Genomic DNA, 19136 nt, shown 5'->3' on the forward strand with positions numbered 1-19136 from the left:
TAGGCTTTCATTTCTGTGAGAACCATAATCCCAATGGAAGTAAAACCTTTATTAGCTCATGAATTCTGCTTGCCTGCGCGCCTGACATTATTTTCACCGGGACCTCGCTGAAGTGCATTAAAGTATCTTTGTTTGGTAAATGTAGTGATTTATTAAGGACATGCTCTCAGATGATGTAGATTTAGGCTTATTTATTTTTTTATCTCAACCCCATGCAATATTTGTAATGGTTTTTGTTGTGCGTCAATTATATTTGTATTTCACCAGGTGCCACTGTGTCCAGTTCAGCGCCCTTGTGTACACTTCACACATTTTGTTGAAACCATTCATTTTGTAAAATAAATGGCAGACCAAGTAGGGTAATAGGCAAACAGAGGATCAGGATCTCAGAGGGTTTGCAACACAAAAAGGATGTAGAAAGATTGCTTGAAAAGCTCTTATCTGTTATCAGGTCAAAAATAATTCCAGTAGCCCCCAAAATGAAGCATGTAACGACAGACTGTATGGAGAATGAGTCTACTAAAGTCAGTTAGAAGTGAAAAATAATGTATCCAATATAAAATCATAGAAGACACCTATTACCTAGAAAGAAAAACACATTCTGACCCTTAAAGGCTGTTTAAATGAACATTTCAGACAAATTAAATGTTCAGTCCTTTTTACTTAAAGTTCACTTGTTTGTTAGAATTTAAGGACGCACAAAATGTGTTCTGGTACGAAACCATGAATGTAAACATCACCTTACATTCAATTTCTTTGTGACGCATTGAAGAATGAATACATTTTCCTTTGACAGTTTATAATGTGACATTGCACTAATAAAGAACATAATGAAGAACATACTGTATCTTCAGTAAAAAAAAGATGTAATGGCAACTGGAAATGCAGAAGATGCCAAGCAGAACAAATTAAATAAAAGAAGATGGAGATAAACACTAAGAAACTTTTCAAGTAGGCTTTAAAAAGTGAAGTGCCTAGTAAACTTCACCCTGACTAAAGGCACATTCACTTCACATTTTGACTTCAGCAAGGATAAGTACCATCTGTCCACCCCATATTCTTCATCTGCATCCATTAGTTGTTAAGGGTCCTCTGATCTCTCTCATCCAGCCACTCCACATAATTATTCCCACTCTTGGGACTTAATAGAGCAGCATCACAACCACCTGCTGGGTCCAGTCCCTGTAAAGCACATCACAAGGTGCTTGTTTTTTGGGTGTCAAGTGCACAGACAAAAGTATGAAATGGAGAAAATGCGTGGACGGCATGCAGGTGTGATCCCCTTTTACCTCAAGCTGCATTTGACTCAAAAATGTCAACATGGAGTGGATTTGGTGTCAAATCTGGTAAAGCAAGAAAACTAGCCTTTGACATGACACATTTTCTTTTAAAATGTTGTAGTACAGCCTAAATAGATTTTGTTTCTGTATTTAATTGTTTTAATAAAACCAACAATAGTGTGTAAAGGAAACAGCTTGTGGCTTTTTTTCTCCTTTGGTGTAGGTAGGGTATCCATATTGTATAGTATGCTTTTTGCCCATATGCATATTTCACAACATTTGATGTTGATAATCTTGTACTATTGAATCACACCATGCAGGTCAACATAATGCTCTTTAGAGCCAGTTTATAAAGGCTTTTATCGCAGGCTTTATTTGACTTTTAATTGATTTGCGGTAAAGCGTTGTGAAACATGCATTAATTCTTAATGAGTGCTTCCAATGTAAAATAGTCCGCGATTGTATTGATATGTGTGTAATATAGCTGGGTGATTTGGCTAAAATGATTAAACATTATGGTAATAAGAACATTTATTCAAATGTTGGGAAACTTTGAGCACATCGTCCACACACCAATGATAGTCCTGAAAATTGTTTATGTTTCTGACAGACAACAACATCAATATATTTGTTTTCCTCTTTTATAAGACGACAGTGATTCCTCTCTCGTTCGACTGTATTACAACACGTAGATGCTTTTCTCAAATGTGTACAGGAGAAATACATGCAAGTGCATACAGATTCGTACACGTGCACAGTCTCACACAAACAACTAGGCATGTGGTACTGTGGCCTGTGAGAGGGGAGGGTGTTGATGTGCCACCGGCTTGAGTCTGCTGGAAAGATGTAGTGTTTGTGTTACATTATCACCTGCTTGTTGAGACTCTGCTTCTCTGGAGCCCCGGCTCAGTGCCCCTCTGCAGTGATGCTCCCCTCATTAAGGTCCCTCTCCTCTTCCCTCTGCCCCCCAGGGAGCAGCCGATCTACACCACAAGGGCCCATGTCTTCCAGATCGACCCAACCACAAAGAAGAACTGGGTCCCTGCCAGCAAGCAGGCCGTCACCGTCTCCTACTTTTACGACAGCACACGCAACAGCTACCGCATCATCAGTGTGGATGGATCCAAGGTATGTGTGCATACTGAGTGACTGTGTGTATCTATGTGAGAAAAAGATGATGGGAAACCTTTTAACTGTTCTCAGGGGAGACAGCTGAGGCTGAGGAAGAGCATTAAAAGCCAGAATCCAACAAAAAGGATTTGGAAAGCTATTTAATGTTACATCTTCATCCTCCATGGATCAGCAACAACTCAACTGTCCACCACTTATTATTTCTGTGCTCTGCTGCTGCTGATTTTAGGAAAGCCATCTATGGCTGCCCGTTTCTTTAGAACATTTGGGGATACATTTGAATTAAATCAATATCAACTTAAAGGGATGTTTTCTATCATTGGTATACTGTAAAAGCAAAGCAATAACTGTGTCCAATCATAATGCATATAGACCAGGGGTCGGCAACCCCTGGCACGCGTGCCAGCATTGGCACGCGGCACCGTAACCAGTGGCACACTAGGAATAAGTGGAATAAGTGTGCAAAATATTGAAATTGTATTTTCCGATCCTGAACGAGACCGCCGCCAGAGCGCGTCTCCCCGTTACCTGCAGAAGGAAGCCATGCACGCAACGCAGCCCCGCTCTCTTTATCTCCAGGTGACTTTCTGCCGCTTTCCTCCGTGGTGCAGTGCTGATCGTTTCACCACAGAGGAATAAAGCACTTCACTAATTGCAGTACCCATAAGGAGCTGTACAAATGCCGCAGTTTTTGCGTGGCTGTGTATTTAGTTGAAAGCCCAGTGGCGATCTGCTCATCTGTTATCGAAATAATACGCTACAAAGGGGCGGACTGGCCATCTGTGTGTTGAACTTTCCTGTCGGCTCCCAGACCGTAGTCGAGGAGGGCAGAATCAACAAGCTTCAGGTTCAATAACCAACTGTAACTTAAATGACTGGAGAGAGGCGAGCTCTTCTTGGGAGGCCGTTGCATTTATTTAGCTGTTCTTCTGTTTCACAAAATACATCACAGACCTCTGTTTTTCTGCTGCCTCATTTCACTTCCATGAGCCTAATATCATAACATGTGTGCTCTGGAGAATCACAGAACGGACGATCGTCCTTATTATTATACCGTTTAAACCAATTATTTAAATGTGTTTGTTAAATTCGGCATCATGTAAGTTGCGCTGACAGGTCCACACACTGCTTCTCCGCCCTCCTGCTGATAGTTCACGAGCGTCCAGCACCTCAACCCCCCCCCCCCCCCCGTTGATAATTGTCGATCGTTGTTGGCACGCTGATAACCATTTTTTTTTAAAATGACACTTCATATCAAAAAGGTTGCCGACCCCTGATATAGACCAACCTCTTCATATGTGTCAATCTACAATTATTCCTTTTTATTTAAACATTTTGAATATAGGCTTAGCATACATTTTGGATACATTTCAAATTATTTATCAACGACCTAAATTGTTTTACGTTTAGTTTTTATTTGTTTAACACAACTACAATTCATTGTATTGAGTTATTGATTAATGGCCTAATCTTTTAAACAGAAATGTGTAGAATGATAATTCTATTCGGTCATCAATGTGACCGCTAAATATTGTAAAATTATACCTCAGCCCTAGGTTTATTGTTTATTAGATAAAGATAAATGTTAGAGCAGAAAAGCCCACAAAGAAAAAACATACTTTATTTATTGTGAGCACCTGCAATATGTATCAAAAGAGCACAACCGGTAAATATAGGTCCTAGATACAAGCATATTTAAAAGGATCAGAAACTTTTATCAGTACAGAAATGTAACGTGCATAGAATCCAAGTCCGAACAAGCAAACATCCCCTTTAACACATCAGCAGACAAGCGGTGCACACCTGTTGAGTTGCAATTTAACTAAATTATCTGCAATTTACTTTCATCGACCAACGGCCCACATAAGTCATTTCTCCAGGAGCTTTTTCACTAGTCACGCTTGATCAGTTGTGTTTCTAATCAAATGCTTCTGCATTGATATTTTTGTGAACACCTTTGTGTTAAAAGACAAGGAATCACTTGGTTGTTTAACTTGCACTTTATGTGGAGATGCTGCTTATTATTCAGAGTGATCTTGACCTGTCTTCTCAAGAGAACGATGTTGAGATTTAGTCATGGATGTGATAACAGACACCGTAAGAGTGTGCCTATGTACCATATTCACACCTTCTTCCTCCACTATCTAAAAGAGTAGATTGTGTTTCCATGGCGATCAGAGCCTACTCTCTGTGTGAAAACTGGAGGAGTTATGACCGCACTATCCCTCTGCGGACACTGTCGGGCAATCACCTCTCGCACAATCCTAAATCACGCAGGTTACCTTCAGGATCGGTTTGCCTCCTCATAGTTCGTCTTTTCACCTGGCCCCTCTCTGTCTGAACGACCTGTTGAGTTCAGTTTGAGGATTCCTGAATGGTTGGTCTCTCTCACGTGAACTCAACATGGAAACATGTTGAATCTGAATGTAGAGTTTTGTCACAGCAACTAGTTGACAAAACTGACGACCAATTCATTCAAATGACATACAGTATCAGGAATTGTTTCTGATTGAACACGTTTTCCTGTTCAAGATAAGTTAGTTTAAAATACAATGATCTTTTATAGCATTGTTGAGTCAAAATATATTGGCTTCAAAATGGTTATCTTCCTACAGCTAGAAACCAGCGAGCACGACTGTAATCTGTTATGTCAACAAGCAGCAGCTACAGCACTGACAAAACAACTTGCCTGTTTAATCTTTATCATATAATTCAGATATCTTTACAAGACGTATATTTGAAATCCACTTAATTTCTCGTTGTATACACCTTCAGGATAAAGAGGGCATACAAACATGTCCTCTATATCCTGAAGGCCAGAAGTCCTCTCTCTGCGCTCCTGACCTCCTGTCCTCTTGTCTCTCCTCTCCTGTAACCTTGAGTTACAGAGCAGTGTGTGTCATACAGCGTCTGCACGCAGCAGCTACATGTGAGCTATATGATTAACATTTCTCACAAAGTGTTATGTCAAGACCTAAGTTGATCCTTGTTTCCAGTTAATCTAGGTAAGACAAAGTGATCATGTCGGTGTGAGCAAAGTAACTGAAAGGGAGGAAATGTTGAGTCAGATAAAATGAATGTTAAATATAGCTTGTATTATGCAGACTGGTTGCGAGGGAGACAGGTCTGTCCAGAAGAATAGTCAGCGCTGCTGAACGCACCAACTTTGACAGACCATCAGCTCGTATTCGCCCATCCGTGATGGCGGGGCAACTCACCGATGATGATAGGGAAAGTAGAGGAGCATATCAGCACTTTTGACTCTCCCTTTTTCCTGAATCGCACTTCTCATTCAGCAATGCACCACTATGACAACACAGGGAAACGCAGTCTTGCTGTACTTTATGAGTTATTCCAAAAATGATTACTTTCCAAGCTAACCCAAAATAAACACTCAGCTCTTTTTTAATATTTTCTATGCTTTTATGCCTCATATATTTCTCTCCCACATCCTTCTTTCTCTTTAACTACCTTTTTTTGCATTTATTACTACTTCCTCCCACAGCAAAATTTACATTTTGTCTTATTTGCCGAAGCCTGGTGAGCTCAAAGACTGGTGCCAGCCAGGATTAGGAACTCAAATTTAAGTAAGCTTTTAAATGGGTTTGTGGCTGGTAGGTGTGCCCCATGTTATTTTTTGTAACCTGGTTTAATGTAAATACACTAATATTACAACCAAAAGCCAAGTTCCCTGTGTAATCTGCTGCTCCCTTTTGAAATGGTGGCTGCACCCAAAGCAAATCATAAAGGTTTTCACATTTTAAGAGATGTAATTTTTTTCTCCAACAATAATAAGCGTGCTATCCACTGGGGATGAAAGAGACATTTCCTCATTGAGCTTCAGACTCCATGATTTGCTTCACACAATTTTAGAATCAATCAATCAATCAATCAATCAATCAATCAATCAGTCAATCCAATTTCAGAGTTAGAGTAAGGGTAAATCATTAAAAATCATCAAGCCATCGATGAGAGAATTCCCTGGGTTGAAAAAAGTCCCAAAACAATCATCCTTTAGGATTATAGTGCAGTTACACAAAAACTGGTATGCGCTAATGTCAATCTCCAACATCAGGAAGATCTGTCTTTTAAACAGTATTTCATAGCTTTGAATCATGATAAAGTCAAGCATGTCTTTATTTTATGAATTTCTTGAAAAAATAGGTTGCTGTGCATCAGCCTTATACAGTAGATCTGAAACAAGGAGTTGATTGACAGAAAAATAATTGCACATACCGTAATTTTCGGATTATAAACCGCGCCTTTTCCCCTATTTTTCGACGCTGCGGCTAATCTATGGATTTTTACAGCTAACGGCCAACACCTTTAACTCTATGGGCTCTATGGCCGGTCCACGGACCCCCACCTTTAAGCGGCGGGTTCCAGCAGGAAAAGCTGGAGGCCGGAAAAGATTGAGACAGGTAGCGCGCAAAAGTAAAAGTGGAACCGAGAGTGGTATGCCGCTGCTGCGGCTTATATTCAGGTGCGCCTTGTAGTCCGAAAATTACGGTACTTTAATAGTCATTAAAACAAATATTCATCCTATTTTATATCATATTATTTCAACATCTTTGTGTTTTATACTGACAAAACAAGATATTTTAAATACATCACCTTGACGTTTGAGTAACTGAGTTTTTAATGTGTTGGTGCACCCCCGACTCCAACTAAGTTAACCCCCCCTCCTTCGCTGAGAGACCCAACCTGCGTCATTGCCACCAGAGAACAGCACGTTTCTGCAGTCCTTAAGAAATGACAGAATGTATCAGGTCATTGAAGAATTGGCAGATATATTTAATATCACTTCATCTTCACACACCTCTGTACGATGAGCCATTTTGCCATTTAGCTGTCATCTTTCTTTAGCTGTGTTTAAATAGTAACACAACTGCCAGCTCCACCTGTTCATCATCATCACGAACATCACTGCAGCCAAATTTCCCGCCTTTTTTAAATACACAATATACCCCTTAAAAACTGTCTTTGTGCCATAAATTCAGCTGGAACTCCCTGAAGTCTGTTGACCTCAGTGAGTGAGTTTTTGTTTCTCAGGATATTTTTTTTTCTTTTTCTTGAAGACAAAAACCTTTTTAAGATATGTAGTGTCACAAATTAACCAAGAGTTTTGGCTCTATAATTAACAAGACATTTACGGTTTTTTTCATCTTTAATAAGCGATCACAGTTTTTTATCTCCCATAGACTCGTCTCCAACGTTCCACATCTCCTGTATTTTTCACTGACTCTGCAGATTGTGTGCACTCTGCAGACACATAATAAGCTGAGGAAGTTTTTTCCTATAACCTCCTGGCTGCTTCTGAGTTTCTCACTGACCCCCAGGCCAGTGGCTCTGCTCTGCGCCGGTGCCACTTGATCCGCAGCCCGGCTCTCCACCGGCACAGCTGCCAGCGTCACTCACCCGTCTCCCCCTCCCACTCACATGCTCTCTCAGTCGTATACTCGTACATGCCAGCATAGAGTCACAGAGCCCACAGATATCAGGTATTCCTGGTTGCAACAAAAATATAGTAAAATGTATTTGTACCTGAGTGAGGATCTACGAAATTTCAAAATGTGACGGTCAAAATGTCCTTAAAGGACACAGAGGTGCCTTATATTGGCTTGTTTGGTCTGACCAGCTGTTAAAAAAGTTATTTAGTTGACAATCCTAAAAGACAACAAATCCTAAGAATAAAATAGCTGGAATCAGGGGATGTTTGTAATTTCTGATTAATGAATTATCTTCATCTGTTTTAGCTCTAAATCAATCAAAACCCTTCAAATGTGTACAAAAAAACTACAATTTAGAATCTGGTTATTTTTTCACGTTAATTTACCTAGAGGTTATTTAAATAAACCGTTGGGTATTCTCTAATTTGAGAAATTTCACAACTCCTAAATGTCCATATTATATCTAAAATCAAGATTAAGTTAGCTTAAATAAGTTCTGTGTCATAAAATCAAGCAGCTCAGGCATATCAGACCAACAAGGGGAAAGGTACCTTCATCGGTTTGAAGTCAATTTAAAGAGCTACAACTTCAGCTGCAGTTCTGAACATGATGTGAAGCTTTCTGACAAAACAAAAGAGATAAAACTGAGAATAAATGTTGACTTAAATTGACTTATTGAAAACATATGATAAATATGATACATTTGAGGGAAGTCTGTTTTAAAAAAAAAAAGGAAATCATTCTGTTTTGATTCATATCATTCTTCTTGACATTTTAGGTTTAAATATTGGTTACGTATGTTTACCATTGGTTACCACATCCTTTTTAATTGTTGTGCTTGGCCTAGTTTCTTTACAATGATCATTAAAGTTTATCTGGTCTCTTCTGTTGAGATCTGTTAAATATTCACTCAGCTGCTGTTTGTCTCTCTTCAGGGGAAATTAGGTCACCTTTGTTTCCTTGAAAGAATAATGACTTGAACATCTGATTACTAACACCTTGCTAATTTGCCACCCTCCTTATAAACCGGAGATGCAGCAAAACACCTTGAATGAGAGGTTGTGACTGTAATCTTTGCAGTATATGACACTGATGAAGGTATCTTTCTCTGTATGTGCAGCCATCCCTCTCTTTAGTATTGTTCTGAATGGTTTTGTGCGCTAATGTCTTCATTCTGTTAGCTCTGCTTTTGTTGGTCCCTGTGTCCAGTAACGATGTGACATGTTTTAACACCTCAGCCACTGAAAAGATGAAGAGCGAGAGGGTGGGTGACGTAGAAGAGGACATAAGCTTGTCAGCAATTTGAATTCTCGAGTCCTGTGATCAGAGCCATGTTGCTATGAAACCAGGGCTGCACTGTGATTAAAGTGTCTTCTATTGTTTCCTAATTGTTGTGGTGGTTTGCATGTGCTTTGAAATGTTCTTATATCTTGGAAGTGAGACTGGATTTGTGGGCATAAGTAACTTAAAGCTACCTTTGTTTACATGCACATCTAGCTGTTCATGTGTGATTTAATATGTACAGTGATGCAGTAAACACAAAAGACATTATAAGATGTTTTAAGCATCTATTGGTGTCTTCTGCCACTCCCTTGTGCACTAGTTACACTTTTAGACTGCAGCATATGTTTTTTAGCAGCTGATTCACTGCATAGCTGCAACAGGTGAATGAGTACTGTTACAAATATGGAGACTGTAATGTGTCCACTTAGAGGTTAGTGGGTCAGCAGTCATCAGTGCATGTTTTCCGTTTTGTGAGAATCTTTTATTTATTTTGCTACTATTACGTTTTTGTGAACACATTTCTTTTTGCAACTTTGAAACAAAATGTCTCATACACATACCCATTTGGGGTCTCCAATTCCCACTCATTAAAAATCAATTAAATGATGTTATGTATGATGTTTCTGTTCAATTCTTTATTTGAACTGCTGCATGTAACCGAATATCCTAGAATCTAGATGGAAGATTTTGCATTATTAGTTTGGGCAGTTGACAGCTCAAGTAAAATAATATGGTGAAAATATGTAAGCCAGAATGTGATGCAGCTGCTGTCCGTGTAATGAAAGTTTGTTGACAGCAGTAAAATCTCCATAAGCAAGTTGTTTTTGACTTGATTATATGTGTTTGTGTGGTATAGGCTTATCTGCCAATTCAACACTCAAACCCAAAAGTCTTAAAACAGAGGAGCACCCCCACATCTTTGTTTTGCTTCCCTGTCACTTAAGCTGGCCCCTGTTTGACTTAATGTGCCCGTTTTAATGTGAAAAATTATGGCAGGTAGAATAAACTATAAGATACATGTCTTAAAATGCGTTTTAATGTTTTGTATAGGACATTTTGAGGAACTATCGTCTCACCATTTCCATCCCATACATTTATATTTATTTCATATTTCTATGCTTTTAATGTATAGCATGTTTCCCACTATAGGAAGGTTAGAGAAAACAGTTACTCTTTGACTACTTCCAAAGATAGCTTTGCATACATAATAGCTTTTAATTCTCTCAAAAAGTAGACCATCAAAAGAAAAACATATACAAATATGCTGATGGTAATTAATTGTGTCAGTGTAGGCACAGAAGAGCAGATTGCTCTGTATGAATAGAGAGCCACAGTAAATGACTGTCCTCTACAACATACATTGGACTTTTCATCATGCAGCTGCTGGAGCTCCTTCTTGATTATGTCTTGAATAAGACACCATTTCAAGCTTCTTTATGAGGGAGTGCCATGAGACACATCTGTACTGATTAGGTTTAATCTCTAATTTGATATTCCTAAATTGATATATTCTAACAGGTGATCATTAACAGTACCATCACACCCAACATGACGTTCACCAAGACATCGCAGAAGTTTGGCCAGTGGGCGGACAGCAGGGCCAACACTGTGTTCGGACTGGGCTTCGCTTCAGAGCAGCAACTGGCCAAGGTGAGGAAACACTCATGCAGCACCTACTGCGATCACAAGAGCATCGTAAAGCTTAGAGACAATTGTATTTGTTCTTAAACTGGAATCTGATGCTGCATCCTTTGATATTAAGTGAACATCAGGTGGGGAAATTAAACAACCATTAGAAGATTTAGGGGAAATCTTATTCTTAAATCATCACTAATACTAATAATTGGCTTCATGATCCCTTTGTAAGATGAGCCACACTGTGGATATCGATTTAAACTGGTATTGCCATTAGTCAACTCGTCTGTGTTTTTTTCAGTTTTCTGAGAAGTTCCAGGAGGTAAAAGAAGCAGCCAAGCTGGCGAGGGACAAATCTCAAGACAAGGGTGAGACGTTGAGTAATCACTCCCAGGTAAATGATATCTCTCTGCTTTCTGAAAGTCGGATTGAAATCCTCTGCTGTCCCACTGTGTCCTTTACAGTCACTGTTGTCCTCTGAAGAGAAGGAGAAGAGAAAACTATCAACACTGTGAAAACAAGCAATTTAAACATTTCAGTTTAGCTTACTTTCCTTCAACACTAATGCTTACAGATGATCTGTTTAGAGATGCATCAGAAAGTGTTTGAATAGTGAAGTTTAAATATTTAAATGAACTTAATGAAGGCCTATAAAGCTTGTGTTGAATATTAAAATGTCAACACAACATGTACCAGTGGGAATTGAAAAAAAAGGTCGATGGTCATACTAATTACCTACTACATGTCAAGCACCACAGCCATTAAGGGGCCAAGGAAGTCAATGAGAGAAATAAAACCCTAAACCTTTTTCTCATTTCATCACAAATGATTCTTAAACTGGTAATTGTGTCAGTGAGTAAGCAGCATGGATGGAGGTGCAGCAGTCTGGCCTGCACTCACTCCAGATGGCAGGACCCAGACCCACAAAGCTGCTGGGCCATATGACATGATACATTCTGGCATCAGTTACACCTCACAACTCCGCTGTCAAAGCTGTCGTGATGATGTTTACAGTGTTTCCCCGAAAAAGCCCACGGCCAGATTCCACTGCCAGAGCGAGATTCATGAGACTCATTTATGGATGTTTACCCATCAGACCTGTTCAAAGATAAAGGCAGACTGAATCAAAAACTATGGCACAATTCTGTCTCTCCAGGAGGAGTCTGGACGTGATACACCCTCGAGCAACCGGGCATCCAGCATTAACGGGACGGATGATGAGAAGTTCTTGCACGTTGATCCAGAGGAGGCTGTGCTGCAGACTGAGAACGAACACCTCAAGAGTGCCATAGAACAAAGGTAAGGTTTCCCATACGAGGCCCTTTTTGAGGTGACGTGCATCTAAATGTGTCTCCAGCACCCCACTGTGCTCGTACGCTTCACTCTATCATTTAAGGGCTCAAGAATAATTGTATCTAATCTAAAGAGTGACACTGCCTTTCTCCACCATCTGGTTATATGGCCTTTATAATCCAGATGCTGAGTGAATAAACGGTAATTGCATGAAACACCAGATGTGGGTCCAGATGGGATTATAATGACCCAAGGGCGTCCGATTCAACTACAACTACAGTGAGTTAATTTAGCCAGAATTAGTCCTGGGTAGCAACACAAATTATTGACATATTTGGTCCAGATGGGATAAAAAGCCCTCAGGTAAAAAAACAATAACCAATTAGCAGACCTTTTCTAGCAATACTAAAGACCTCACACACACAAGACAATAATAGTTAAATGAACATCTGCATGAGTGGCGTACGTAAAACTTTATTTCCCAGTTATACTTGATATTATTTGCAAAACTATATTGTATAATTATGTAAATCAACGTTATTTTCACTTCACATCCGGTTGTCCCAGAAGATATACATAAAATGTAAAGATTTTCTCCCCAAACTCAAAGGAAGATACTTTGTTGACAAAAAGCCATCTTAAGAAATATACCCTTCTTCAGAAAATTATTGTTCGTTTGCCTCCCAAATATTTACTTTTGTTAACATTGAGCTGTTCAATTAAAAATAACATTTTGACGATAAACTAAACTCAAGCAACTGTCTCTTGTAATTAGCACTACACTTGAAAAGTGCTTTCCAGGAAGCACCCTATGATTAGGCATTCACAGATCTGTAAATGAAATGTGTCATTAGAAAAACAAAACTTCTTCGTCAGGTTGAGGTTGTGAAATAAAGTTTGGTCCCCCATCGCTCCCTGTCTCTGTTCTCCTGCATACACAAGGACTTGAGATGTTGTGCTTGGTGGAAGTACGTCACAGCAGTGAAACAGCCGAGGACTGCAGAGGTCCGTCTGCATTCGATGCAGAGCAGCACACTTCAAACCGGCCATGCATAAGGAAGGGAACAGCGATGCATACTAAATATACATCACTCTGACCTCATTGATAAGACAGAAACACTCTCTGTGGTATGAAGAGATAACAAACTGTACGTTGGTACATTTCAGGTCTGCAGCTCATTAAATCTTTGAGAATTGTACCACTTGTTTATGATCTAAATAACTCTTGACAGTGTGATGTACATCACAGCTAATTAAAAAGTCATGACTGCAAAGATGTTGCAGCATTATGTCATGTCAGTGGGCAGAAGCTCCAGGCATTCCAGCACTAACCTGTGTGTGTTTCCTCCATTAATAACTATTCTCCTGGATCCCTCTCCCTCTCTCCGTCTCTCCTGTCTGACAGCAACACCAGCGCCAAGAAATGGGAAACAGAGCTGCAGACTTTAAGAGAAAATAATGCCAGGCTGGTGGACGCTCTGCAGGAGTCCTCTGCTAATGTAGAAAGCTGGAAGAAACAACTTGGTGCCTGCAAGGAGGAGAGTGACACGCTCAGGGAAAAGGTAATACATTTTGAGAAATAAAATAACGTTCACAAATAAAGCTATGCTACCGGCAGAGAAGGCGCTAGAAACACTGTTGCCTCTTCTATAAAAGGAACACAAGTTCAATATGAAACGGTCTCAAAATGAGTACAATATCTTTCCTTGGTAGATATCTTTAAATATGCATAGTGGGATGATTTTAAATCCCTCATCAAATTGCACATTTCTCCACTTTGAGCAAGCACAGTACTGTGTGTTGTATCAGTTGCTGTGTTCCCTGCACCAGAGTCCACTATAAATAGAATCATTTTAGTTTCATAATCAATGTGGGCTGTTTCTGCAGCTGGCCTGGGGTTCTGATGATACCTTTGATTTTGTACCAGGGTTTCGAATTACTGGTTTCAATTTTCAAGATGACGTCCATTATAGTATTCTCATAATATTCAGCTTACTATACAAATAAACAGATGTATGATGGGTGAACAAAATGTAATTATGTTCTTAAAGCAGTTGTCCTCATTGATTTACTTTTCACAATAAAACACTTTTTTAAATTATGTTTCTTATTATCTTTGTGTGCAGATTGCAGAACTAGAAGCTCAGTGTAATGAAGCCAACCAGGAGAAGCAGAGGAACGTTCAGCTGTCGGTCCGAGTGCAGGAGCTGGAGGCCGAGCTGCACGACAAAGAGCAGGTGAGACGTCTGTTTGTTTGAATCAGAGAGGGCCATTGTTGAGAACAGATATGTCTGTAAGGTTGGTATAACAACATTTCTTTTTTTTGTATTGGAGGTAACATTTACCTTGAAAGTCTACAATTCACTTCTCAACCATGTAAACACTGAAGTTTACTCTCTCGCGCCAAAATGTCCCTGTGTCTCTTCTGTGTACAGCAGCTCATCCCCTCTTGTTCTCACTCAGCACCCCCCCTCAGGAGGTGATTATATCTCCGTAGGAAATTATTTTCGTTTTATCGTGGAATCTTGGATTTTTGTATGGATTGAATTGCTCTCCTCCCCTGCTAAACCCAGACCTTACTACTGTTGAATGTTTTTCTCTTCATTTCATATTACTTCTATGCTGCCTTTTCCAGCAATTTACGAGATATTTGTCAAGTTTGTGTACAATTTGCCCCCATTGTGAAGATAGTCAGGCTAGGGAATGTGAATTCATCCACTGACTTTGTGACTGAAATCAGAGCAGCAGGGAATTTTGGCACAAATGCCATTAGCTGCATCGCCTTATGTTTACTGCATCCGTCGTCTATAATCCAAACTAGCTGTCGGCTCAGTGGAGCCTAATGATGCTGTTATTTCTAATGAGGATGAATCCTGCAAGGACACACACTCTTTTGACCTTTGATCATTGCTGTTTAAATGGACTTTTCTATCTGTGGACAAAACATTAGGACCCACTTTTGGGAATCTCTGAGTCTTGCTGCCATTCATTCATTCGTGTCTCCCTATCCCTGTCATGAAAGGGAGGCACATCAGCCACATGAGAGGAACAGATTAAACACATAGGAACAAGTTGACGAGTCTTTATCTATTTGTGTCAAAAGCATGGGAAATAAGGTAGTATTTATCCCTGTCCAGAATGGCTTTCGAAGTATAAAGTGGATACCTGCTAAGTCCTTTTAAGATATGTTCTAGATTGATCCCCGAAAGATAGTGTGAAACAGCAAGTAAAAAAAGTGGACACTGCAGTAAATCAAGCTTTACACTCTCTAAAATGTATTAAATGGTTTAGTATTTTACAAAAGAATTAATACGGATAAATCGATTATAAGTAACTGCTACAGATATCTTTTTTGTTTAGCAAAACATTTTTAAGCTCCAGTCCTCATATTGCTTGTTTATTCAAATCAGCCCTTTGCCGTCAACATTGAAACAGACAAGCTGTACATTTACACATTTCAGAAGCAGGAACTAGCAAATATTTGAGGACCAATTAATAATTTAAGTAATTAGTAAAACAGATTATCAAATAATGTTGTTGGCTAATCGTCCTTTGATTCTCTAATCACTGAATTTATGTTGTGTTTAGTTTGAATGACGACGTTTCTCTGCTCTAATGTGTAGACCCTTTTATTTCCCAGAGGTAAACAGTGTGTCTGGGATATTCTAGTTTAGCACCTGGCAGCCTGAGTATTTATAGAACATATAAATCTTTCCTTGGAGAGCCGTGTGTCTTACACAATATAGGAGGGAAGCAGTTCAAAGAGCTGAAACTGATTTTCGAAAGACTATAAAAACAGAATCATGTCCTTCGGGGGCTGCAGGGTTTTCAGGGTCCTGTGTATCAGCCCCAGCGCTTCTAGCAGTGACCGAGGGGCCTGCAGCAGGAAGTATCATTGTTTGCACAGCGCTGATACGGCCGACGGCCCACAAAGACTCATCTGCTGTGTGACTCAGCCGTATCTGGAAATGCACTCCTCCAATTAAAAAAAAAAGTGTGGATGAATTATTAACAACCACTGTGGTGATGACCCCAGCGCTGACCTGAAGTGAGCTAACAGAACAAAGTATCAGCAGGTGACTTAAAAGAAGCTGCAAATTAATACTCTGTGTGGAAGTTCTTAGAGCGATGCTTTCGAATGTAAGGGAAAGTGTACGTACACTATGTGTGCCTTTTTAAGCAGCAGAGGGATGCAACTTTCACAGCAATAATAGATGTTTTATTTTAGTAGAAAACAACGTGGACACAAGACAATAGCATAGTCAAGGCTTCTGAATTAATTCTGGTCTGTTTTCTTTTTTTAATCTTTTACCTTGATTTTCATTGTTCCTTACTGCTTTGTGTTCGTGACATCATTGTTTATCAATTATAAAATGTGTCTGTAGCACAGATTATAAAACAAATATTTGTATTGGTCTTCACTTACTTTTTTATCACAAAGTTTCTGAATTAAATTCTAACTGACATTATAACATTTTGTGGAAAAAGTTGCTTATAGGTCAGTCTCATGTTTGTAAATTAAATGCAAAGCTGAAGCCACGAGACAGGTTAGGTTAGGTTAGGTTAGGTTAGGTTAGGTTAGGTTAGGTTAGCATAAAGACTGGAGAACAACAAGCAAATATGAGTGATTTCCCAATGTTTGGATTCTATTGTTTATTTAGATATCATTGTTCTTTTTAAGTCCCAAGGTCCCCGGCAGGACACTGTGTCTCAGGGAATCTTAATATTTAAGAACCTATTAATGTGTTATACCAGATTAACGGAAATAATCTCAGCTAACTGACGATATAAACCATCCTTACCAAAACAAAACACAAGTCTCATAAGAAGCATCTAAATGACCCCTTAGCGAAAAATGCTAACGGATATTGGCACAGAACTCAAGATAAAAGTACCCTTATTACTTATCGTAGCTGCACATACAAGATATCCGATTAAAGCTGAGGTTCCACAGATTATTTAGGTATATAGTATCATCACTGAGTGATCCGAACTTGCGACAGGGGAAGCAAAGACAGACATCACAACACGTACCTTTACGTAGCTTCTAGGGAGATCGTCTCACCGTAGCTGCTAATCTGATCAAAAGACGTGTTCAATCGCATTAAAATGAGAAAAAACGCGGCTGAATCGGTTAATCCATAGGTTGATAAAGTTTATGGCTAATAATTTGAATTATTTATAATCCATAATTCCATTTTTATGTAAAAATCGCAGAGCAAAAGTTAGCTGCTAATGGTAGCCACCAGAGTGGCTGCTGCTTCCGGTCTTGGCTATGCGGCAGTATAATAAACAAACATGACCAAATAAGGACTATGTGGGAGTTCCCCTCGATTCCATTGGCTCTGACGGTTAGAAAGAGATGTCACATGTCAAAATCCAGCAGGGTGAGCCAGAGATATGAAAAATCCACCCAAATGGCCCCAGAAGAGGTTTTGTTTTTGCTAAATCTGTCTAAAAAGGTCAAATATCACTTGTTTTGCATCAATCTTGATACAGGTTACTTATTATATGTATTACAACATCATTTTTGGACGGACACTATAATTTACAGTTTTTTACCATGTTCAATCGGAATTTTCTTTAAAATAAAAAAACATCTATATTGAATCTGACTTTTCTACATGCAACTCACAGGTTTATCATTACTTTGAGAAAAAAGATGATGAATTTAACCCTTTTAGAAGGGAAGATATGGTCATTTGTTCTGGGAATGTCATTTTCGAGCCTGAAACCTGAAAAACAGGCTCGGGGTTTAACAGCTTAAACAATACAGAAAGAACCGATCTGATTATATTTTCGGGCTTTTTATTAAATGGTTCTTCCCTGTATTTCCCCCAGGAGCTGGAGAACCTGAGGAAGCAGGCAGAGATAATCCCACAGCTCATGGCGGAGTGCGAGAGCATCACCACAAAACTGCAGGTACGTTCAAAGCACACAGGAATCCCACAAAGCACACGTTCCTCTCAGGTGTGAGTCACATCGGAGTATAAAAGCCAGAGCTTACATCACACGTGAGTACATGATGTCTGTCACAGAGAGGGAACACGCAGGCTCTGAGGCGTACGCAGCACTTTCAGACGGAGGTAGATAAAGAGAGTTCCTATTCACCATTCTGCCTGAGGGTTGGTGACACAACATCTCCATCACGTGTCTCACTAACGCACATTGTGCTTACTGTATCTATTAATAAAGGGCCGTCCTCAGTGCATTACTGAGTGGATTATTGCCTCTTTGCAAAGGATTCCTCCTCGTGTATAAAACAGAGATACTGCAGTTTTGTCACGGCTAATTTGTTTCCTCGCAGTGGAGATTAAATCTATTGCCGAGTACAAAAACAGCTGAAATAGTTGGAGAGCTTTAATGACTTTTAATGAGTCTGATAATCTTTTTCATGGGTGTGAGAACATACTGTTGCCAAAGACAACACAGATTCACGCCCATCACCTCCCGTCTTCCTTCTAACAAAGAGCACCTGTTCATCAGGTCTGATTCCTCGTTAGGAGGACTTTCTGTAAAACCAGATATGTCAGGCTCCGGGAATGACGGTATGCGTGTTAGTGCCAAGTCTTGACATAAGCTACATTGGTAGTGATACTCATCTCAGCCTGTTTTCTGACTGACTCAGATTTGATCATTCATGCTGTCATGCATGTGCTGCGGAGGCAGGGAGGAATAAAACCAACAATGGAATGCCTGAAGTTCTTGTGCTTCACAAAGCTCTACGGCCGGTTTGTTTCTGCTACAGCCAGCTGGATGAATGACAGTGACAACAGAACTGGAGGATCAGGAGTTTATCCAAACAGAAGCATAGACAATGGGATTTCTCGAATACCTCAGTTCATCCAAAATGAAAACTCGGACAGCCCATTCAGATAAAAGTTTGTACATATAGTTTAACAGTTTGGTGACTGCTTCATATAAATGAATCCACCTATTCTACCTCTGTGTTGGTGGTCATGGCTCCTCTCTATTTAAAGATGACACCCCATGTGGAGGTCAGGTTTCAGGAGTCAGCTGGGGGATACAGTCGTGCAGGCGCAACACCCATTTAGCACTACTA

General features: G+C 39.7%; 1 protein-coding gene across 2 annotated transcripts in view; it reads left to right on the forward strand.

Annotated features, from left to right (window-relative positions):
* The window catches only part of homer2 (homer scaffold protein 2), a 29015-nt gene that overhangs the window by 7192 nt on the left and 2687 nt on the right, over positions 1 to 19136 (forward strand). For both annotated transcript variants that reach the window (XM_079665499.1, XM_079665498.1), the window contains exons 2-8: positions 2252 to 2408; positions 10664 to 10795; positions 11082 to 11174; positions 11937 to 12079; positions 13479 to 13635; positions 14200 to 14310; positions 17915 to 17995. In XM_079665499.1, the coding sequence (XP_079521625.1) occupies positions 2252 to 2408; positions 10664 to 10795; positions 11082 to 11174; positions 11937 to 12079; positions 13479 to 13635; positions 14200 to 14310; positions 17915 to 17995 (874 nt within the window). The remainder of the gene's footprint in view (positions 1 to 2251; positions 2409 to 10663; positions 10796 to 11081; positions 11175 to 11936; positions 12080 to 13478; positions 13636 to 14199; positions 14311 to 17914; positions 17996 to 19136) is intronic.

Source organism: Notothenia rossii (genome assembly GCF_949606895.1).
Source record: "Notothenia rossii genome assembly, chromosome: 2".
NCBI lineage: Eukaryota > Metazoa > Chordata > Actinopteri > Perciformes > Nototheniidae > Notothenia > Notothenia rossii.